At 42.6% G+C, this 21,409-nt stretch overlaps 1 protein-coding gene across 1 annotated transcript in view; it reads left to right on the top strand.

Annotated features, from left to right (window-relative positions):
* LOC311297688 (NACHT, LRR and PYD domains-containing protein 3-like) overlaps nt 1–20,737 on the top strand; it is a 57,254-nt gene extending 36,517 nt beyond the window's left edge. The window contains exons 7-10 of the mRNA XM_084420090.1: nt 9–182; nt 6,961–7,134; nt 12,510–12,683; nt 20,052–20,737. Coding sequence (XP_084276216.1) covers nt 9–182; nt 6,961–7,134; nt 12,510–12,683; nt 20,052–20,058 — 529 coding nt within the window. The 3' untranslated portion in view covers nt 20,059–20,737. The remainder of the gene's footprint in view (nt 1–8; nt 183–6,960; nt 7,135–12,509; nt 12,684–20,051) is intronic.
* The last annotated feature ends 672 nt before the right edge of the window (nt 20,738–21,409 follow it).

Raw genomic sequence — 21,409 nt, 5'->3', positions numbered from 1 at the left:
CTCTACAGGTTGAGGGATTGTGGTGTCACAGATGAAGGTTGTGCTGCTTTGGCTTCAGCTCTGAGATCAAACCCCTCACACCTGAGAGAACTGAGTCTGTCTGATAATAAACTAGGAGACTCAGGAGTGAAGCTGGTCTCTGCTGGACTGGAGAATCCTCACTGTAAACTGGAGGAACTGTGGTAATTATGGTATCATCTCTATCATAAAGACTCAGAGTGAATAAGGTTTAATATGTAGATAGTGAATACAATATATCTTTGGCGTAAGACCCATCCGGTGGTTCAGTGACAGATTCCTGCTTGAACTGTCAGATCCTGCCGGCGGTAGAAGGCAGCGGTGAGGAGTCTCCCTGATGAGGAACATTTACATCTTCATATATTATTATCCCCCAAAAGAAAGTAAAACTAACAGTTAAATAAACCGGACGATCTACAAACCAGACAACAGATGCAGGATACAGTGAAGAGGTTTTTTAAAGCACAAATGTTTGGTGTAAATCAACTTGCCTTGTAATGCTTGTGCAAACAGACCCTTGTAAAAGCGTGAGCATTTCCTCAAAATGTGTGTGTGCAGCTGAAAAGAGGGAAGTGGTGTGTGTTTCACCTGAACCAGGACTGTCACCATATCAGATTTATCACTACATGATTATCATGGCCAAAATAACACACAATAACAATATATCACCATATCTATGGAAATCTTGAAAATAATAATAATAATGCTATCAGTCAAATTCATCTTTACTTTGTTTATTTTGTGTTATTTTTGAAAAAGAAGAATCACTCCATCACACACAAAAGGAACAATTACACTTAATGCGACCAGTTTGAAATAATGGTAACACTTTATTTACAGTAACAAAGCGCTTATAAATCATTTACAAACTATTATTTTATAGTTAATGAATAGTATATAATAATATATAAGCTGTAGTTAATATATTAAGAGACTATATACAAATATTGAGTTCTTCGTTCACTGACGCAATAATTAATAAAGTATTATTGTTTAATTAGCTATTATGTAAAGAGCTAGATAATGCTTTGTTAACAATGTATTAACCATAAATAGTTCTCACTTTAGATTAGTTCTTTAATACAGCCTTTATTGGACATTAATTACTTTAATATTAACCCTCTGGGGTCTGAGGTGTTTTCTGGGCCCTGGAGGTGTTCTGACATGTTCTGACAAACTCTGCTACAATAATATGTCAGCAGCATGTATGTAAAAGTTTGTAGTCAAACTTTTACATACAGTCACACACCTTTGTGCCATTCCTGAAACATAGTACATACCTGTCATTTCCAAGGTGTTTGATTTTTAACTTTACCATGTTCATGTACAGAGATTCATGTGAATGTTGAAGTCAGCAGGACTCATCAGAGGGGCATCTGGTCCGTGTAAAAAAAAAAAAAAAAAAAAAAAAAAAAAAACCCTGCTGTGAACATGCAGATATCAAGAGAAACTACAGGGCTGCACGATTTTGGGAATACATTTTAGATTTTTCTGGTTAAAATTGCGATTTAAAATTGACAAAATACACACACACACACACACACACACATACATATATATATATATATATATATATATATATATATATATATATATATATATATATAAAATGGACACCAGGTTTGTTGTGCCTTGTAGGCATATAGGCTACGTGCTGTGCTGCATAAAATAATAATAACAATATCCTATAGCAGGTGGCCTATGAATCATTAAAAAGGGACACTTCAGTAACACTACAATAGAGAAAAATATATGGATTATCTTATGTTACTTCAAACGTTTCCATTCGTTAAGACGTTATGAAATGAGATTGGAGTAAGTAAAAGTATGAAGCCTGATGTTTGGCGCGTTTTGCTTTTCAAACGCACAGTGCGAGTGACTCAAACTCACAGTGCGTGCAGAGAACATTTACTGAAGCGATCGAGCCGCTCCAAACTATTAAACATATTGTTACCATCTACGTTTGAGCAGATATTCACGAACACAGTATTTAACAGAAAACACGGGTCTAAACATTATGATATTCACCATATTAGAGTAAACACTCATACTAGCCTACTTTTATCATGCTGTGTTTTATTATCGAACACAAAAACATCCTCGTGTCGTACATGTATATAAATTTAGCATTGAAAAGTTGCCTACCTGTCTATAGTACACATTTCAACATGTTTCTGTCTATATATACAGTATATATACATACATTTTAGTCTGGCACCAGTTAACCTAGTAGCTACAATGTCAAGTGTATGCAAAAATAACATGCTTACTATTATGAGTGGAAATTTCTTACCTTAAAAATCTTTCTCATCTTCAAATCGCATTCTTCTAATTCTTCTGAGGTAAATCCAAGGCAAACAGCATAGCACAGGACAAACACAACATGTCTTCCAAACTCGATGAAAAGCAGAGGAGTACTGAAGTCTCTGATTCTTTGTTTTTGAGGTAATGAGGGCATTTACAGTTCTGCGTTCCTTCACATGGACGATTTGCATGTCAATTGCTCTTGCACGCGTGGGTGTGGTCACATTAGAGCTAATGAGGACGTGTTTGAGAAACTGTATGTAACCCGTACACGTGATAAATTTGTGTCAACTTTACAAACGGACCAGTGGGCTCAAAAGATTAGGTTCGTCCGGGGAGAGAGATGATACAGCAGCAGTGAATACTCAACAAAAGGATGAGGTAAGAACAAGTTGGAATTTACTGAATATGTTCTTTTCTTTTCACCTTGTTATTAGATTGTAATGAGTAATCAATTGGTTGAACATGGACCCATATAACCTCACACAGGCGTAAGGAAAACAATAGAAAATGAAAACCAAAACAAACAAAATTTCATTCACTCTTGAATGTAAATACTCAGAAAGTCCAAAAGTTGGATGTTTCTCAATGAACAGATCAGTTCGTAAACTCAGTCCAAAAGTTCGTGAGGCACTTAATTCAGTCGTCCTATTCTGCCCTGGATAGAACAGAATAATTTGATGTGTGGTTCTAATCCTACCGTTCAAAGATGAGCAAGTTTTCTCTTTCACAGGGAAATCAAAGGATTCGTTAAATGGGCGGCTCGCCAGTCCAACCCCACCGTTACGCACACAGGAAGAGCTGAGACAATCCACAATTCAGGAATGATTCACACTTCGTTCGATTCACATGCAGAATGGGTCACACTCATCAGCTGGACATCACAGCACTCACATGGAAACAAAAGCAGAAGAACACAAAACCTGGCCTTGGAGACACAAAGCCCCCCCAAAAAAAACAATTAGCATTTGACACTATATACAAATCAATTCAGATTATACACAACTTCTCATAAAACAGCAAATAATGTCCATTTATAAGACTCTGTACAATAAATTGTCTGTATGCAATAAATTGTCTGTGCAATAAATACATTTTTTGCATACTTGCTTGTAAGCATCTTATTTAACACACACACATTGCATTTCATGGCATTAATTTCACATAAATGCCTAATTACATCTTTCATTTTACACTTGGCTGTATTTGCCATTAATACTGCAACAAATAAACAATAATTTGATGTAACACACTTAATATGATCCTTAACCCTCTGGGGACCAAGGTGTTTTTGGAGCCCTTGAGATGTTCTGACATGCCTTGAAATTTGTGCTTTTTTCAGTTATTTATAAACATGTTAATGGCAAAGGTGTAAAATCACTCTATATAGCACAAACAGGGCTACCAAAATATGCGGGCAACGTGTATGTAGATGTTTGTATTTTTAAGAGAATAATGTTTATGCGTGGTTATTGGAAAAAATAAAAATGAAAGTGGCTGAATTAAGACCACAAAACACATATTAAATATTTTTCCACAAGACTTTTGTCTAATTGATGTTGTACCTTTGAGTACTGGCTTCAAAATTATCTGAAAATAGTCTTGCTTTATCGTTCACAAAAAAAAAATACATTGATTTAAATGGTGTAAAACAGGTTTTGCTTGGAAAGCCAATATGCGAGGGGGGCGTGAAGGAGTAGTTTACACCTGGGTTGTCCCACCCACTCTGCATAATGACTCTGAATAGTCATTCATTCAGGTGTGACACTGACTGAGCCACAATGCAAGGACAATGTATTTAGAAGAATACTTATATTGACCATTTAAGATTTCGCTTACATCTATCTTGTAAATATGTTTAGCTATTTTATTAAAAATGTTACAATTACAACAATAATTACAATTTCAACAATATTTCAAGTGTACTCTTTCTTTGTAAAAAAAAAAAGAAAGAAAAAAAAGATTATAGGCCTACATTTTATCATATGTATTCATTAGTTTGAATATAGCCAACATTGGAACATCTAACATCTTAGTCTATGACTTTATTTTTGACAAAAATAGTGTGACTAACGCCTGACTAACGTTGTTTTATTGAAATATCAGGGCATATAAATGTTAATTTACGTTGCTTATACAAATACATTTTATTTCAACATATTCCAGTCGATTTTTACTCATCTCAGTAGGCTATGGCAAAGCAGTTTATTCTTTCACACACAGACACGCGATTCATATTTAGGCTAAACACTCTTTACAAATATGTACCCTTCATTCATCTCACAGAAACGCGAGTCATATTCTAGAAATGCGATTCATCTTTTTGCGGTTTGCATAGGCCTCTAACGTTATTCCATAACGTTATTCCACACTTGAGAAAAGAAAACAGCCTACCTCACTCCTCAGCGGGATCTGCTCCTCATATCAGAGGAAACTTTTCTCCATAAACTTTTCTCCATAAGGTAGGCTATTATGCCTCACTCGATTGCGACGCGCTTTGTTTACAGCTGATGTGGGGGCGTTTCACAGACTGAAATGGTTCTCAGAATTTGCATTTGAATAGCGCGCGCTCTCCGGGGAGTGGTCAAATTACTGTGAATCATCTCGTAATGAGCTCGACTGGAGTCGCTCTCTTTGTATACAGATTACAGAAACTAAGAATATTTGTTTTTTATATAAATGACTTCAATTAAAAGCTGCGATCTCAAGCTTTATGCCCGTGGGTCTGTTTGCCTGTTTGACTGAATTTTCGCGGAGTTATAGATCATTTTCGAACGCGTTTCAAACGGGAGTTTACTGACAGAGAGAAGGCAGAAATCGCATCATCTTAATCTTTCTTTATTTGTCAAAAAGCAAAACACTTTATTTGTATTGTGAGTATACAGAAAAAAAATAGAAACTGAACAGGATCGATTGATGTATTACACGAAAATGAAAGATCAAAATTAACAGAGCATTTAGTGTTTATTTTCATTGCTAAAAAAAAAAAAACGAGCAAAACGCGCGGGCGCGTTTTTGGTCCCCAGAGGGTTAATGAACCTTATTGAACAATACTGAAATTAGTGAAACTATATTTGTCATAATTCACGAAGCGGAAGCAAATATGCAAGTACTCTTTTATTGAGGGTCACAAAAGACTCAAGGCACAATTCACGGGTGGGCTGGTGGCGCAGGGACTAGATGGTCAGCGTGAAGGTGAAGACAGGTGACGGTGAATCCAGTGAAGTGAAGTGAACATCCAACACGACGAACTCCACGAAAACACCGAACAGGAACAGGATCAGGAACAGGATCAGGACAGGACTGGAATGGTACACGACGACACACTGAACACACCAAAACAACGATCTGACAAAGGAAAGGAGAGTGCGATGAGTCTATATAGGCAAATGAATTGGCAGCAGCTGGTGAGGGGAATAAGATCAGCTGGCGCGCTGATCAGCAGAAATGAGCAGCCACGCCCACTCACACACACCCACACACACAAAACAACAAATACACGAGACCTGAAGAAAGCAGTGAATTCATGAACCGTGACAATATTAACTCACCAAGGAACTCGTTTACATGTACATCGGAAGAACCAGGGAAGTTCCAGATGATACACGTTCTCAAAATGTCAGTCGAGCATAAACTGCTTCTCTCTGAATCCTTCGTTAGGGATATATATACACACACACTATATTAGCTTTAAACTAGCGCTAATATTGCGTCATTGACATGCGGTCAACACATAACGTGAACAATCATATCACTTCAACTCATTTTACTGCAACTTGTTTCTACATCGTCATCATATAAATGATTTAGAGGCATTTATACAACTCTTACGTCAATTCTCGACTCAATTCGGAGTTTCAAATCTCCCGGAGCAAAACAAGCGTCTGCTCGCGTCAGAGGTTCACGGAGAAAAGAAAGTTCTAGAAGGCGCTGCTCTCTAAAAGTGCCGCGATAGCGGAATTTTCCATGACGTCATTCAAAATGCGATCTCATTGGAGGCTTATGTAAAGGGAGATAACGCTATTGGACATATTTATAACATTCAATATTTTATATTTCTCCATTTCTTTATAATTAATTAATTTGTTTGCAGTCTTATATTTGATCTGAAAGTATGATCTTTCATACTTTAACTCTGTTGTTTAATTTGAAGTGCATTTTGTCTCTGTCCACTGGTAACCTGGGTTACATGTACATCTCGTTGCTTTCATACGCTCAAGGACCACATTCAGGACTTCCTAGTTATTGCCAATTTCACTAACCTCACAGACTATGCTCTCATTGACTTCTTTTGTTATGGACTCAACAACTCGTTAAAATCCACTTTAATCCGTGACAGTCCACCAGAGGGCAATCCACATCAGACTATTGTCATTCCCTCACAAACTACCTCTCCCATAACTCACTGCCCGGACTCTTCATCTATTATCACATTCACCTGTGTCTCATTATCTTGTTTAGCTCACCCCATATAAGACTGGTTTTCTCATTCATTTAATGCGAAGTCTTGTTAAGTGTTACACTGCAATTCCGAGCATTATATATTTCATATTGACAGCATTATGTTGTTATTTTATGTTTTAAGTGTTATGTTTATTTTTTGGATATAGACTTAATGTGTGTCATTGTTCTCTACAGGTTGTGTGATTGTGGTGTCACAGATGAAGGTTGTGCTGCTCTGGCTTCAGCTCTGAGATCAAACCCCTCACACATGAGAACACTGGGTGTGTCATATAATAAACTAGGAGACTCAGGAGTGAAGCTGTTCTCTGATGGACTGGCGAATCCTCACTGTAAACTGGAGAAACTGTGGTAAGATCATCTCTACCATAAGAACTCGGAGTGAATAAGTATTAATATGTAGATACAATATATATTTGGCGTAAACCCCATCCGGTGGTTCAGCCACAGATTCCTGCTTGAACCGTCAGATCCTGCCTGCGGTGGAAGGCAGCGGTGAGGAGTCTCCCTGAAGAGGAAAATGTACATCTTTATGTATTATTATATCCCAAAAGAAAGTAAAACTAACAGTTAAAAAATGGATGAACTACAAACCAGACAAAAGATGAAGTGATTACAGTGAAGAGTTTTTTTTTTAAATCGCAAATGTTTGGTGTAAATCAACTTGCCTTGTAATGCTTGTGCAAACAGACACTTGTAAAAGCGTGAGCATTGCCTCAAAATGTGTCTGCAGCTGAAAAAAGGGAAGTGGTGTGTGTTTCACCTTAACCAGGACTGTCACCATATCAGATTTATCACTACATGATTATCATGGCCAAAATAACACACGATAACAAAATATCACCATATCTATAAAAAAAAAAAAAAAATGCTATCAGTCAAATTCATCTCTGAGGTCCTGAGGCTTTGCGTTCTGTCCACATATAATTGCAAGGAGTGGACAGGACCGAGATATGCCAAGGCTGGGTCTGCCTCCTCCAGGGGCAGCACTTGCAGGTTCACCACCAGGTCCTGAAAGGGAGTGGTTGGAACCATGGGCACATATCCAGGCCGTGGTCTCAGGATAACGTGAGAGTTAGTTGGCCCGAACTCCAGGCTCGATTCGTCGACCGAAAATGCGTTCAGGTCCCCTATCCTCTTGATGGAGGCCAAAGCAAGCAGGAGAACTGTTTTTAAAGACAGGACTTTTAACTCAGCTGCCTGCAGTGGCTCAAAGGGAGGTCTCTGCAGTGTGGTCAGCAGCAGAGATAAGTCCCAATAGGGTATAGATGGGGCGCCTCTCTCCCCTCAGGAACCTGACGATCAGGTCGTGCTTTCCCATGGATCTCCCATCCATTGCATCATGATGTGCGGCAATAGAGGCAACTACACTTTGAGGGTGGAGAGAAACAGCCCTCACTCCAATCCATCTTGCAGGAAAGCACAGCGCCGATCGAACACCTTCAAGGGTCTTCTTGGTGAGAAGAACACCACTTGTAAAGGGTGCTCTCGCAGAAGTGATGGTGTCTATGTCTGATTGTGGTAGATCACCTAGAACCTCCGCGTCCTGTCCAGGGACCAGACATGGAGTTTCCAGAGGTCTGGACGCGGGTGCCATGCGGTGCCCCATCCCTGAGAGAGAAGGTCCTCCCTCAGAGGAATGGGCCAGGGAGGGGCTGTCGAGAGGAGCATAAGTTCTGGGAACCAGGTCCGGTTGAGCCAATAAAGGGCAACTAGCAAGACCTGCTCCTCTTCCTCCCTGACTTTGCACAGTGTCTGTGCAAGAAGGCTCACTGGAGGAAACACATATTTGCAGAGGCCCCGGAGCCAGCTGGGAGCAGCAGTGTTTTGAGGCGTCTCAAAGCAAGGTGTACTGCAAACAACACGAGGCAATTCATGTGCCAATGCAGTTGGGGGCATGTCCAGATCCCGTCTACTGCATGCCCGTTGTACATGGCCCCCCAGCCGGTGTTGGAGGCATCTGTGGAGACGACAGCATGATTGGACACTTGTTCTAGGGGCACTCCGGCTCGGAGAAATGAAGGGTCTGACCACGGGCTGAGGGTTTGGCGGCAGGCCGGGGTGATTGTCACACGGAGCGTGCCGCACTGCCATGCCTACCTCGGGACTCGGCCGTGAAGCTGCCATATGCCCTGGGAGCCTCTGAAATAGTTTCAGTGGGACCACTGTTCTGCTCTTGACAGTATTCAGGCAGTTTAGCACCAACCGGACACGTTCCTCTGTGGGCTAGCATGTTAGAACGAGTCCAGCTCCATACCGAAAAAAGAGATCCTCTGCACGGGGGCGAGTTTGCTCTTTTCCCTGTTGACCCGAAGACCCAACTGGCTGATATGTTGGAGCAACAAGTCCCTGTGTTCGCACAACTGTTCCCAAAACTGAGCTAGTATCAGCCAGTAGTTGATATAATTTATGACACGAGCATCATGCTATCTCATAGGAGCAATGGCCGCCTCCGTGACCTTCGTAAAGACACAGGGCGACACAGGGCCAGCCCGAAGGGTATGACTTTGTACTGATACGCTCGTCCCTCGAACGCAAAGCGCAGGAATGGCCTGTGAAGCAGCAGGATGGAGACATGAAAGTATGCATCTTTTAGGTCGATCGCGGCGAACCAATATCAGGGACGGATGCATTCTAATATGCATTTCTGCGTTAGCATCTTGAATGGAAGCTTGTGAAGGCCCCGATTCATAACTCGCAAGTCCAAGATTGGCCGTAACCCACCACCTTTCTTGGGTAAAATGAAGTACGGGCTGTAGAAGCCAGTCTTCATATCGGCTAGAGGAACCGGCTCTATCGTATCCTTCGCCAGTAGGACTGCGATCTCCGCCGGCATGACAGGGGCTCGTTCGTTCAGCACCGAAGTGTAACGAACGCTGCTGAACATGGGCGGGCGCCAGGCGAACTGAATCGTGAAGCCGAGTCTGATGGTATGGAGGAGCCAGCTGGACCAGAGGCACCACAAACATACCCTGGGTGGGGCATTGAAGTGGAATTATAATAATAATAATAATAATAATGCATTTTATTTATAACACACTTTTCATCAGAGATCTCAAAGTGCTACAGGTTAAAAACAGAAAAGATAAGCAGTTCTTTAAAAAACATCTAAAGGGGACCGAAAGCTTTGCTAAAAAGAAATGTCTTAAGGCCTTTTTTAAAACAGTCAGTGGATTGAGGTGCCCTCAAGGAGTCAGGGAGGGACAGCGTGGGGCAGCAGTACAAAAGGCCCTATCTCCCATTGTCCTGAGTCTGGTTCTGGGTATGTGGAGAAGGTTTGAGTGAGTGGAACGGAGGGAACGGGTTGTGTTTTGTGGGTTGAGAAGTTCTTTGAGGTGGGGGCGGGGCATGTCCATGGATGCATTATTGTGTGAGGAGGGAAACCTTGTACTCAATCCTGGTGGAGATGGGAAGCCAGTGGAGTGAGTGAAGAATGGGGGTAATGTGCTCATGTTTCCGCACTCTCATCAGGATCCTAGCTGCAGAGTTTTGGATGTACTGAAGCCTCTGCAGACTCTTTCTAGGAATCCCAATGAGAAGTTCATTGCAATAGTCCAGTCTGGAGGAGACAAAGGCATGAACCAGCTTTTTGGCATCTGAGAGGGTGAGAATGGGGCGGAGTTTGGAGATGTTACGGAGGTGGTAGAAAGAGGTCTTGCATAGGTGATTTATATGAGCTGCAAAAATGAGTTGGGAGTCCATTTTTACACCAAGATTAGTGAATATTGATGAGAGGGGAATATTGGTGCCAGAAAAGGTGATGCTGGTTATGGATGACGATTTGATCTGGTGAGGAGTGCCAACCAGGATGGCTTCGGTTTTGGAGCTATTGAGTTGAAGTAAGTTGTGCTCCATCCATACCTTTATCTCCTCCAGAAAGGTGCTGAGTTTTGATGGGGATGACTGTTGGGCGCAGCTCTCCCGCACATCGCCGAACAGCCCAACCTGGGAAATTGGGGAGTCCAGGAACCTGTCCTCTGGAGGGACCCCGAATGAAATGTCTAGTCGGTCCATTACAGAGGGACTAGCGCGCTCAACGGGGGACTCCACCGGCTGTGGTGTGATAGAGGAGTGAGGAGCCCACAGGGAATGGTTACCGGGCGGGTATCCCATCACTATTCTCCGATCACCCAGCCCACACGGCACCCTAGGGTGGGGCATGGTAATGGAGACTCCACCTTCGTAAACTAATATTTTTGAGTATGATATTCTCGCAATGGGAACATGAGCCATCCACAAAAGCTGCTTCAGTGTGCTGTAAGCCCAAACACGTGATGCAACAATTGTGACTGTCAGAGGGGGACAGGGAACGACCGCATCCAGAAACGCACGGGTGGAATGACATCTTGAAAAAGATGCAAACACACCTGTGTTGCTCTTTCAGGATTTGAAAACTCTCACCAGTGCCGGAGCACACAGGGGAATGATCGCGGCAACACTGACAGGGATGGTGCAGCCTGTACCAGTGAAGCACTCACTCTCTTCGCCCTCAACCAGCCGTCAGACAAACAAACACGAACAGAAATGTGATGCTGTTAATACAGCAGTTGAGAGCTCAGAAAGCCTGCGGCCACCGCTGCATTCGCGCTGTAGAACCACCAGCACTCAGCCATATGAGCTGCAAAGTTTTTCCTCTGGTGTGTGTGTGTTTATGAAGCGCCGGACTGGACAAAAGCGAGGCGAATGCCGCGAGCGCGGTCGACAGTGCGCGAGAGAGACCGAGTGTGTCCGAGAACGCGCTCGACAGTGCGCGAGAGAGACCGAATGTGTCCGAGCAACGAGCATAAATACTTTATTTATAAATAAATTACACATTTCAGCATTAGAATAATCTCTGTAGCATATTGATATCATATGCAATGTTGTAATGAGTTTATATAGCCTAACATAAACTCCAAAATAACCTGCAGGGAACATTCAAACATAGGCTATTTCGTTTGACCGGTTGTGAACACGTGCGGCAAACACGACTAGAATTTGTCTAAAATAACCTCTGATGATGACGTTCTCTGTAGGTTATAAAAATAAACCCCCAAAAGATTATATTTTATTATTATTATTTATGTTGGTACATTGTTCAGTATTATATTGAGAGCACTTTTTGTTAAACTTAATATTGTGAGGAAGAAAATACTTCAAGTAGGCTATAGCCCTACAGAATGTCTACCAGTTGTAAAGGTGTGTGAGTTTTATCATTTTAATTATATCCACTAGTGTATGTGTATGTAGGGTATATTTTCTATTACTATTTATTTATTTGTGGTACATTTCTTAAGAAGCATGATTTATTTTCAGACTTATTTGTTGGCCAGTTGTGGTCTGTGCAATAAATATTAATCTAAACCATCTATTGTGCTTTGTTGTTCCATATAGTAATTTTTTTTATATTTAAGTTAATAGGTGTCTCTCACATTGTCCCACAGCAACATTAAAATAGTGTAGATTAGTGTACAATGTTTTATAATAATAAGATGTTTTATTTAGTGTCCATTTAATTCATTTAACATTTCATATTGTGGGTGTCCAAGAAATTTCTTATATTTAAACTTTTTTTTTTTAAAGTAACGCAATAGTTACTTTCCCTGGTAATTAGTTACTTTTGTAATGATGTAATTCAGTTACTAACGCAGTTACTTTTTGTGAGAAGTAACTAGTAACTATAACTAATTACTTTTTTAAAGTAACTTACCCAACACTGTCCGTAACAGTGTTATTGTTCTCTACAGGTTGAGGGATTGTGGTGTCACAGATGAAGGTTGTGCTGCTCTGGCTTCAGCTCTGAGATCAAACCCCTCACACTTGAGAGAACTACATCTGTCTGGGAATAAACTAAGAGACTCAGGAGTGAAGCTGCTGAAGGATCTGGAGGATGATCCACATTATAAACTGGAGAAACTACGGTAAGAATAGTTTTTAACAATTTTCATTATCATATTTTAATTTAAAGTTCAAATGGCTGTTTTACTCGCTAGAAATAAAAGTAAAGGTTCAGGTTCAGTAACACCATGTTTGTGTGTGTGTGTGTGTGTGTGTGTGTGTGTGTGTGTGTGTGTGTGTGTGTGTTTGTGTGTGTGTGTGTGAGAAAATTTTGTCTGAGATTATCAGATAATGAGTCTTAAATTCAGCTTCAGTTTCTGTAGGTCTCTGAACTTTAAACTGTGTTTAATATTACAAAAAAATGTGAAAAAATCCAAGTCCAGGCACTCAGTAGGTAACAAAAAAGTAAAAAAAAAGCCTTTATTGATTAGTAGAGGGCTAAAACATTGAAGATAAAAACACCAACGCGTATCGCCCCACTGGCCTTCATATTAGTCCTGTGTTTAATATTAGTTTAATTCTGCTCATACTGTTGTGACTGATTGTGAAAATAATATTAATGTTATTTTCAGCTTTTACCCTTTAACTGTCTTTATAGGCATCTTTACACAGCCGAGTTAAGGCTGCTCTAAAGTGGCTCTGTGTCTGCTCAAAGCCACATAAAAGCAAACTTAACCCTCTGGGGTCTGAGGTGTTTTCTGGGCCCTGGAGGTGTTCTGAAATGCTCTGACATTTGTGCTTATTTCTGTTACTTGTGACAATTTCATGGCTAAAGTCTGATTACACTGTATTAAGCACAAACCCTGCTACAATAATATGTCAGCAACATGTATGTAAGAGTTTGTAGTTTTGAGATAATGACATTTATGCGTGGTTTGTGAAAAAAAAAGGTCACTGAAATAGGGTCATGAAACCCATATCGATTATTTCTTCACAAGACTTTTGAAAATTGTATCACATAGCCTAGAATATTTGCTCCAAAACTATGTAAAAAATCATCCTGACTACTCATTCAGATAAAACAATATAATGATTTAAAATTTGCAAGACATGCTTTGTGTGAGAAAGCTTTATGCAAGTAGGCGTAAACACATCATGAATATTAATGTGTTTCACACCTGAGAAAGACAAAGACCCTCCCCTAATGGCCCTACTAGGAGCTATCAGGCCCTGTCATTCTGAGCAACCTTGCACAAAGAATGAGGAGATTTAAAAAAGAATGGCTTTTTGATTGTTTGGATTCATTTACAACACAACATAATCCAAAGATACACAACAAATGACAAAAAAATCACATTATTTAACACACTGAACTAAAGACAGAGACTTAACCAGTCACACACTTTGACTGAAACATAGTATACCTGTCATTTCCAAGGTGTTTGATTTTTCACTTGACCACGTTCATGTACGGAGACTTATGTGAATGTTGAAGTCAGTAAGACTCATCCAGTGGCATCTGGTCCCTGAAAAAAAAAAAAAAAAAAAAAAAAAACCCAAGCTGTGTACATTAGATTAGATTAGATTAGATTCAACTTTATTGTCATTACACAAGTACAGGTACAAGGCAACGAAATGCAGTTTAGGTCTAACCAGAAGTGCAATAGCAGCAAGTGCAGGATATACAGTGGTTCCATAAGTGCAGAACATGGATATGTACTGAATAAATATAGAGTTGAATACTATTATAAACAAAAATTTACAGATAGATTGTCCTATGAATATATATACAGATAACTATTACTGTGAACAGAGTTTACAGCTAGATATGTACTGAATATAATAATATACAGATGGCTATTACTATAAACAGAATGTTTACAGATAGATATGTACTGAATATAATATACAGATGGCTGTTACTATAAACAGAATTTTACAGATAGATATGTACTATGAATATATATACAGATGGCTGTTACTATAAACAGAATGTGAGCATAATATACAGATGGCTATTACTATAAACAGAATTTAACAAATAGATATATGTATAAGTTAGGCTAATGAGCAGTATAACAATGGATTTAAAGTAGTGCAAATAAAGTTTGGACAGAAGCTATCCGAGTGAAAGTGCAGTGGAAAGTAATTGCATATTACAGTTAAGGTACGATATTGCAATGTATATATAAACAGTCGGTACTGTAAATAAACAGTCGGCAGTGCAAATTGAGCATATTCCAGTCAAGGTAGTAGTGCAAGATGCATATGTAAACAGTTGTTACTGTAATAACAGTCAGCAGTGCAAATGAACATTATAGTATTGCAAATAACAAAATGGAGGCAGGTGTGAGGAGGGAGAGGAGAGTCAATCAGTATATGAGGGGAGTGGGATCAATGAGGGTTAGAGTTTAATAAAGAGACAGCTCTGGGGAAAAAACTGTTCTTTAGTCTGCTGGTCCTGGTCCGGAGGCACCTGAAACGCCTGCCGGAGGGCAGGAGAGAAAACAGTCTGTGGGCTGGGTGAGAGGAGTCCTTAAGAATGCTGCGAGCTCGATGCAGACAGCGTTTCCTCTGGATGTGCTCGATGGCAGGTAGTGGAGTCCCAGTGATGCGCTGGGCGGTTTTCACCACCCGCTGCAGTGCCTTGCGCTCTGCAACAGAACAGCTCCCATACCACACTGTAGCACAGTTGGTCAGGATGCTTTCTATTGCACAGCGATAGAAGTTCACCAGGATAGTGGAGGAAAGCTGATTCTTCCTCAGTGTCCTCAGGAAGAAAAGGCGCTGGTGAGCCTTCTTGACCAGGCTGGAGGTGTTGGTTGTCCAGGTCATGTCCGCCGAGATGTGGATCCCCAGGAACTTGAAACTGGAGACACGCTCAACAGCCATTCCATTGATGTGGATGGTGTCGTGTGTGCCTCTTGACACTTTCCTGAAGTCCACGATGAGCTCCTTCGTTTTGGTGGTGTTGAGGAGCTGGTTATTTTCGGTGCACCATGTGGCCAGGTGCTTGATCTCCTCCCTATAGGCAGTCTCATTGTTGTTGCTGATGAGACCAATCACCGTAGTGTCGTCCGCAAACTTGACGATGGAATTAGATCCGTACACAGGCTTGCAGTCGGAGGTGAAGAGGGAGTAGAGGAACGGGCTTAGCACACAGCCCTGTGGTACACCAGTGTTGAGTGTGATGGATGTGGAGCAGTTGGAGCCTGATCGAACATTCTGGGGTCTGTTGGTCAAGAAGTCCAAAATCCAGTTGCACATGGAGGTGTTGAAGCCCAGGTCTCCAAGTTTGGCTATTAACTTAGTTGGGATGACAGTGTTGAATGCTGAGCTGAAGTCAACAAACAGCATGCGTGCATAAGTGTTCTTATTGTCCAGATGTGTGAGCACAGAGTGCAGTGCCATGGAGACTGCATCCTCTGTGCTCCTATTGCTACGGTAGGCAAACTGGTGTGAGTCCAATGTGGATGGTAGAGAGTCTTTTAGGTGTGCCAGGACCAGCCGCTCAAAGCACTTCATTACGATGGGTGTGAGTGCTACAGGGCGGTAGTCATTAAGGCACTTCGGGCTGGAGTGTTTTGGCACTGGCACAATGGAAGTGCATTTAAAGCATGTTGGTACAGCTGCTTGGGCAAGAGACAGGTTGAAAATGTCTGTAAAAACCCCAGCGAGCTGCTCCGCACATGCCCTGAGTACGCGTCCAGGGATGTTGTCTGGTCCAGCAGCCTTGTGCGCGCTGATCCTGCTCAGTGCATTGCAGACATCTGTGGAGGAGAGTGTGATCGGTGGGTGGTCAGCTGAGGATTTGAGCTTGGTGGCAGTTTCTCTGTTGTCTCTTTCAAAGCGAGCATAAAAGTCATTTAGCTCGTTCAGGAAGTTGGCATCAGTGGCTGCGGGGGTGGAGTGAGAGGGTTTGTAGTCACTGATGGCCTGAATGCCCTGCCACATGCGCCGAGGGTCAGCGTTGGAAAAGTGTCCCTCTATCTTAAGCTTGTAGCAGTGCTTGGCCTCTTTGATGCCCCTTTTCAGATTTGCTCTGGATGTACTATAGGCTTGTGCATCTCCTGATCTGAAGGCAGTATTGCGTGTCTTCAATAGGAGTCGCACTTCCCTGTTCATCCATGGCTTCTGATTTGGGTATGTGGTGATCTGCTTCTGGGTTGTAACACTGTACATGCTGATATCAAGAGAAATGTCCTGGTTGCGTATGCAACCCACTGTTCCCTGAAGGAGGGAACGGAGGATGTAGTCGATGTCGATTGAATGGGATCACGCTAGGGTGCCAATTGTCTTCGAGCATGCGAGCACGAGCCAATGAAATTTGCCGTGCGTGATTTGCATCACACACTCCGTCACGCGGGTATAAATTTGAAAGTGGATGCACGCACTAGTTGCTTTACACTGAGGAGCCATGAGAACTCGGTCAGCGTTGGTCCAGCTATAGTGGCAAAGGGACTACGTCCTCCGTTCCCTCCTTCAGACGTAGTCGACGTTGACTGAATGGGATCTTTAACCCTGGAAAACGCCACTAGAGCTGCCACCTTCCAGTGCCTGGGAAAAAGCCTCAAATCCCCCCGCAACTCTGAGGCGGAGAAGGCGAGGCTTAGGCCAGGGAAGTCGACTGATGTTCCACAGGACCACTGGGAAAGCGTACCCTGACAAGGAAGGAAGGGACGCTGCGGAAACCACATCCTGCCAAAGGAGGTAACGCCCCCTCATACACATATGGACTAGGCGGATGACCGGGCAGTACAACATATGGAATGTCACTGGGATGACTCCAGCCTATAACAGGGGGAAAGGTCTGCCGAGGGAAGACACGGGAGCACCGTAGGGAGCCGTACCTTGGAATAATACACATATGGGATCACCGTAGGGACCACAACATATGGACCCAGCCTAACACAGGTTCCACCAGTGCATATGAGTGATAGGCCTGGCTTTGGATGCTCCGCCACCACCGAGGCCGAAAGGTTTGGAGGAACTCAACAGGGTTCAGATTATGAGGAACTCAACTGGAGCAAAATTGTGCATGTATCCAGTCCATAGGAGGGGAATGGCGCAGCAAGCCGAAACTTCGAACTCTGCTTACAGTGAACTAGCTTCATGTAAAGGGAGCCCACGGGAAGCAACAGTTCGACACATGCTAGTTCTCAAGCGAATGTGTATAGGTGTCGCCCAGCCCCCAACTCTATTCAACATCTGTTCAGCGAGGCACTGTGTGCCAATGCCTAGGAGGGAGCAGTACTCTCACTTAGGAGGAGCTCACAGCCCAGGTGGGCACAAATGCAACCACTTTGAAGTGGGCCAACCTCTGCTTGGAAACAGCCTTCCCTTCTGCAGGTTTCCATAACAGATAGAGCTGGTCTAAGGTCTAGGCTTTGCATTCTGATCACGTATAACCGCACTGAGGCGGACGGACAGAGAAAATCCAGGCTGGGTCTGCCTCCTCCGGGGCAGCGCTTGCAGGCTCACCACCTGGTCCTGTAGGCGAGGTAGGAACCTTGGGCACACATTCAGACCGGGGTCTTAACTTGTGAGAGTTAGCCAGCCCGAATTCCAGGCACAACTCGTTGACCGAAAGCTAGCAAGTCCCTACCCTCTAGTGGAGACCATGCGAGCAGGAGAACTGTTTCTTAAAAAACTTTTTAACTTACTGCCTGCGATGGCTCAGGGGCGGTTTCTGCAGTGCAGTAGCACCAGAGAAAAGACCCAAGATGGTAAGGAGGGGACGCAAGGCGGATATATCTCATCAAGATATATGATGAGGATCATCACTGATGATCAAATCGCTCTCTGCTTGGATTTGAATCCACTGCCTCATGATGTGCGGCAATGTAGAGATTACAACATTTTGAGGTGGAGGGGACAGCCCTCACTCCAACCACAAGCAGTTTTTAAAAGGGAGCACTGAAGTGATCGAACACCTTCGGGATCTCCTCAAGGAGAGAAGACTCAATTCAACGAACAGCTTCGACTTCTATTAAAGGAACAAGCGTCTTACTATAGGGTGCTCACAGAAGTGATGGTCTCTACTGCAGCGGTGTCTCGAAGCGAGGGACTGTAAGCAACTCGAGGCAACGAATGCCAAATGCAGTCAGAGGGCGCCCAGAGCTCTGTTACTGCATGCCCTTTATACGTGGCCCCTCAGCCAACATTTGGAGGACACTTGTTCCAGGAGCCACTAGCCCGGGGAAACAAAGGTCTACTTATGGGCTGAGGGTTTGGCGACAGGCCAGGGTGTTTGTTTTCTTACACGGAGCGTGTCACTCTGCCACGGCCACCTCGGGACTCGGCCGTCAAGCCAGTGCTGAAGCGGTCTCCATATGGAGGAAGCCGTGCGGCTGCATCTGCCATATGCCCCAGGAGCCTCTGAAAGTTTCAGTGGGACCCTTTCTCACTGCTAAATAGCACTGAGCTGGCACGCCTCACTTGAGAGATGTGCTAGACCGAGACCACCTCCATACTAGAAAAGAGATACTCTGCATTTGGGCGAGATTGCTCTTTCCCAGTTGACCTGAAGACCCAACTGGCTATGGAGCACTCGAAGGGTAGGACCTTGTACTGATACTTCGTATCTTCGAACGCAAGAACACAGTAAGCCCGTGGAGCGGAAGGATAGAGATCTGAAGTACACATCTTTCAGGTCGAACGCTGCAGACCAAGCTTGGGGACGGGGCATTGAAAATGCAACTCTATGTTTACAAGTAAACGGAAGCTTTCAAAAAGGGCCTGAATCAGTTGGCACAGAACCAAGATGGTCATAACCCACCACATAATAAGGGTACAGTGAAGTACGGGCTCTGAAGCCAAACTTCATACCGGCTGGAGGGAACGGCTAGCACGCGTCCTTTGCCAGTAGAACTGCGGCGCACACACACAGGACAGGAGCTCTACTCAACACCTAGGTGTGATGGATCTCACTAAAAAATCTTTTAGGAGCATTTCTGCTCAACACCTAGGTATGATGAATGTCTCTGAGCCTGGGCGGAAGCCGAGTGAAATGAATCGCAAGCCGGGTCTGAAGGTACCGAATGGGGCCAGGCTGGGCATCGGTTGGAAGCATTTTAGACTTCGACAAAACCGGACCAGGGGCCAGGGAACCACAGACGTTCCCGAGGTGGGGCAGCGAGGTGGAGGACAGGGATCCGGCTCAAGAGGCCCGAAGGCGGCCCGAAGCGGGATCTGAGTGTGCGGTGCAACACTTACCTGACTCCACTGTGTGTGATAATCTGAGATTTGGGTTGTTTGTTATTAACTGATATTAAATTTGTAGTGAGTGTAATGATCATTTCTGCTGGTTCTGTATCAGCTGTCCGTTGTGTAAAAGTGACCTTTCATGTGCTTTTGATTTTGTAAAGTGACTTTGAGCATCAAATAGAAGCTATATTATCATGTTTGAGAATTTAATTAATATAGATTATCTAGTTAGGTTTCTTATGAAAAGATGTGACAGATGTAATATTTCATCCTGCATATGTGACTGTTTGTGTGTTTTATTTTAGGTATTAGATGACAGTCTGATCTTCTGATGATCATCTGATGGGGAATAAGGATCCACTACAGAGACTCACAGTCAACAGAATCAACAGAGACAGAAGATATAGTGACTTCACTGTTATAAATTAAGACTTCATTTAGTCCTCATTTTCACTGCAGGTCTTGATGCCCAATTCTGATTTGTTGCCTATATCCGATTTTTTTGACCGTCCATTTACACGTTCTTTCAATTGTGACTAAAAGCCGATTCATGTGTTTACACTTGACATACTATCTGAAACATTGCGCATGCTTAAAGGGGGTTCTTGCACAGATGGTCGAACGCAATATATGCCTGATGTTAGCTTTGCGATGTGACCGAGGCCTGAAACCGATCTCGAAATATCCGAATGCATTAATTTTTTTCCTGTTTACACGGTCATAGAACACATCCGATCTGTGTCACATATGAGCAAAAAATCGTAATTGGGTTACATTTCACTGACAATGTAAACGATGCCTAAGATTTCAACGATCCTCTGACAGACCTGATGAGGCGGCAGTGAAACACCTTTTATTTCACAGCAAATTACAGTTTCTCACTCATGATTAACCATTTTATTTGTATAAACGCACAGTATAAACTTAAAAATGTTGGAGTTTTAGAGTAAATATAGAGACTGAATGTATTTGTGTTGAACCAGCAGAGAGAGACAAAGACTAATGAAAGAAAACATTTCAAGCTCACTTTTGGAAAACAAACAATGGAAGCTTGAGTGTATACATCATGTTTTTAATAATAGTTGTATTACATTTGTATTAATGTATTAAAGGGGTCATATGACGCGTTTTCATGTTTTCTTTTTCTTTAGTGTGTTATGTAGCTGTTTGTGCATGTATAAGATCTGCAAACTTACACAGATCAAAGTCTCCTACAAAAAGATTTATTGTATCTAATATCCGGTACACACTGTATGATTTTGGGCTGTTCAAGACGAAAGATGAGCATCGTAAAACAATCGTGGTGATTTCTGTGGTTGTGGCTCCTAAAAGCCGTACAGTGAGAGCGTTGTTGACGCTGTTGTCACAGTCTTTGGATCAAAGATAGGCTGTGATAATTTACTGACAGTGTCTTGATCATCTCACAGTGTGTTGCTGCTACGACCTACATGAACAAATGCATCATGAAATGGCGTATTGATCAACGTGACATGGCACTAAAACTTAAAACTACTTTCCTCAAGCGCCATTTACAAAACTGGCATGCCAACTTCACCTCTTTTCCCAAGCCAAAGGACGAAACAGCCTGATACAAAAAGGCATCGCCTAATTGTATGAGACTTTGTAACGAGTGGAAATAGTTGATGTTGTTTTTCCTGAGACC

Source organism: Rutilus rutilus (assembly GCF_951802725.1).
Source record: "Rutilus rutilus genome assembly, chromosome: 9".
Lineage (NCBI taxonomy): Eukaryota > Metazoa > Chordata > Actinopteri > Cypriniformes > Leuciscidae > Rutilus > Rutilus rutilus.
The sequence above is the reverse complement of the archived record's forward strand: the minus strand, read 5'-3'. Positions and strand labels throughout refer to the sequence as shown.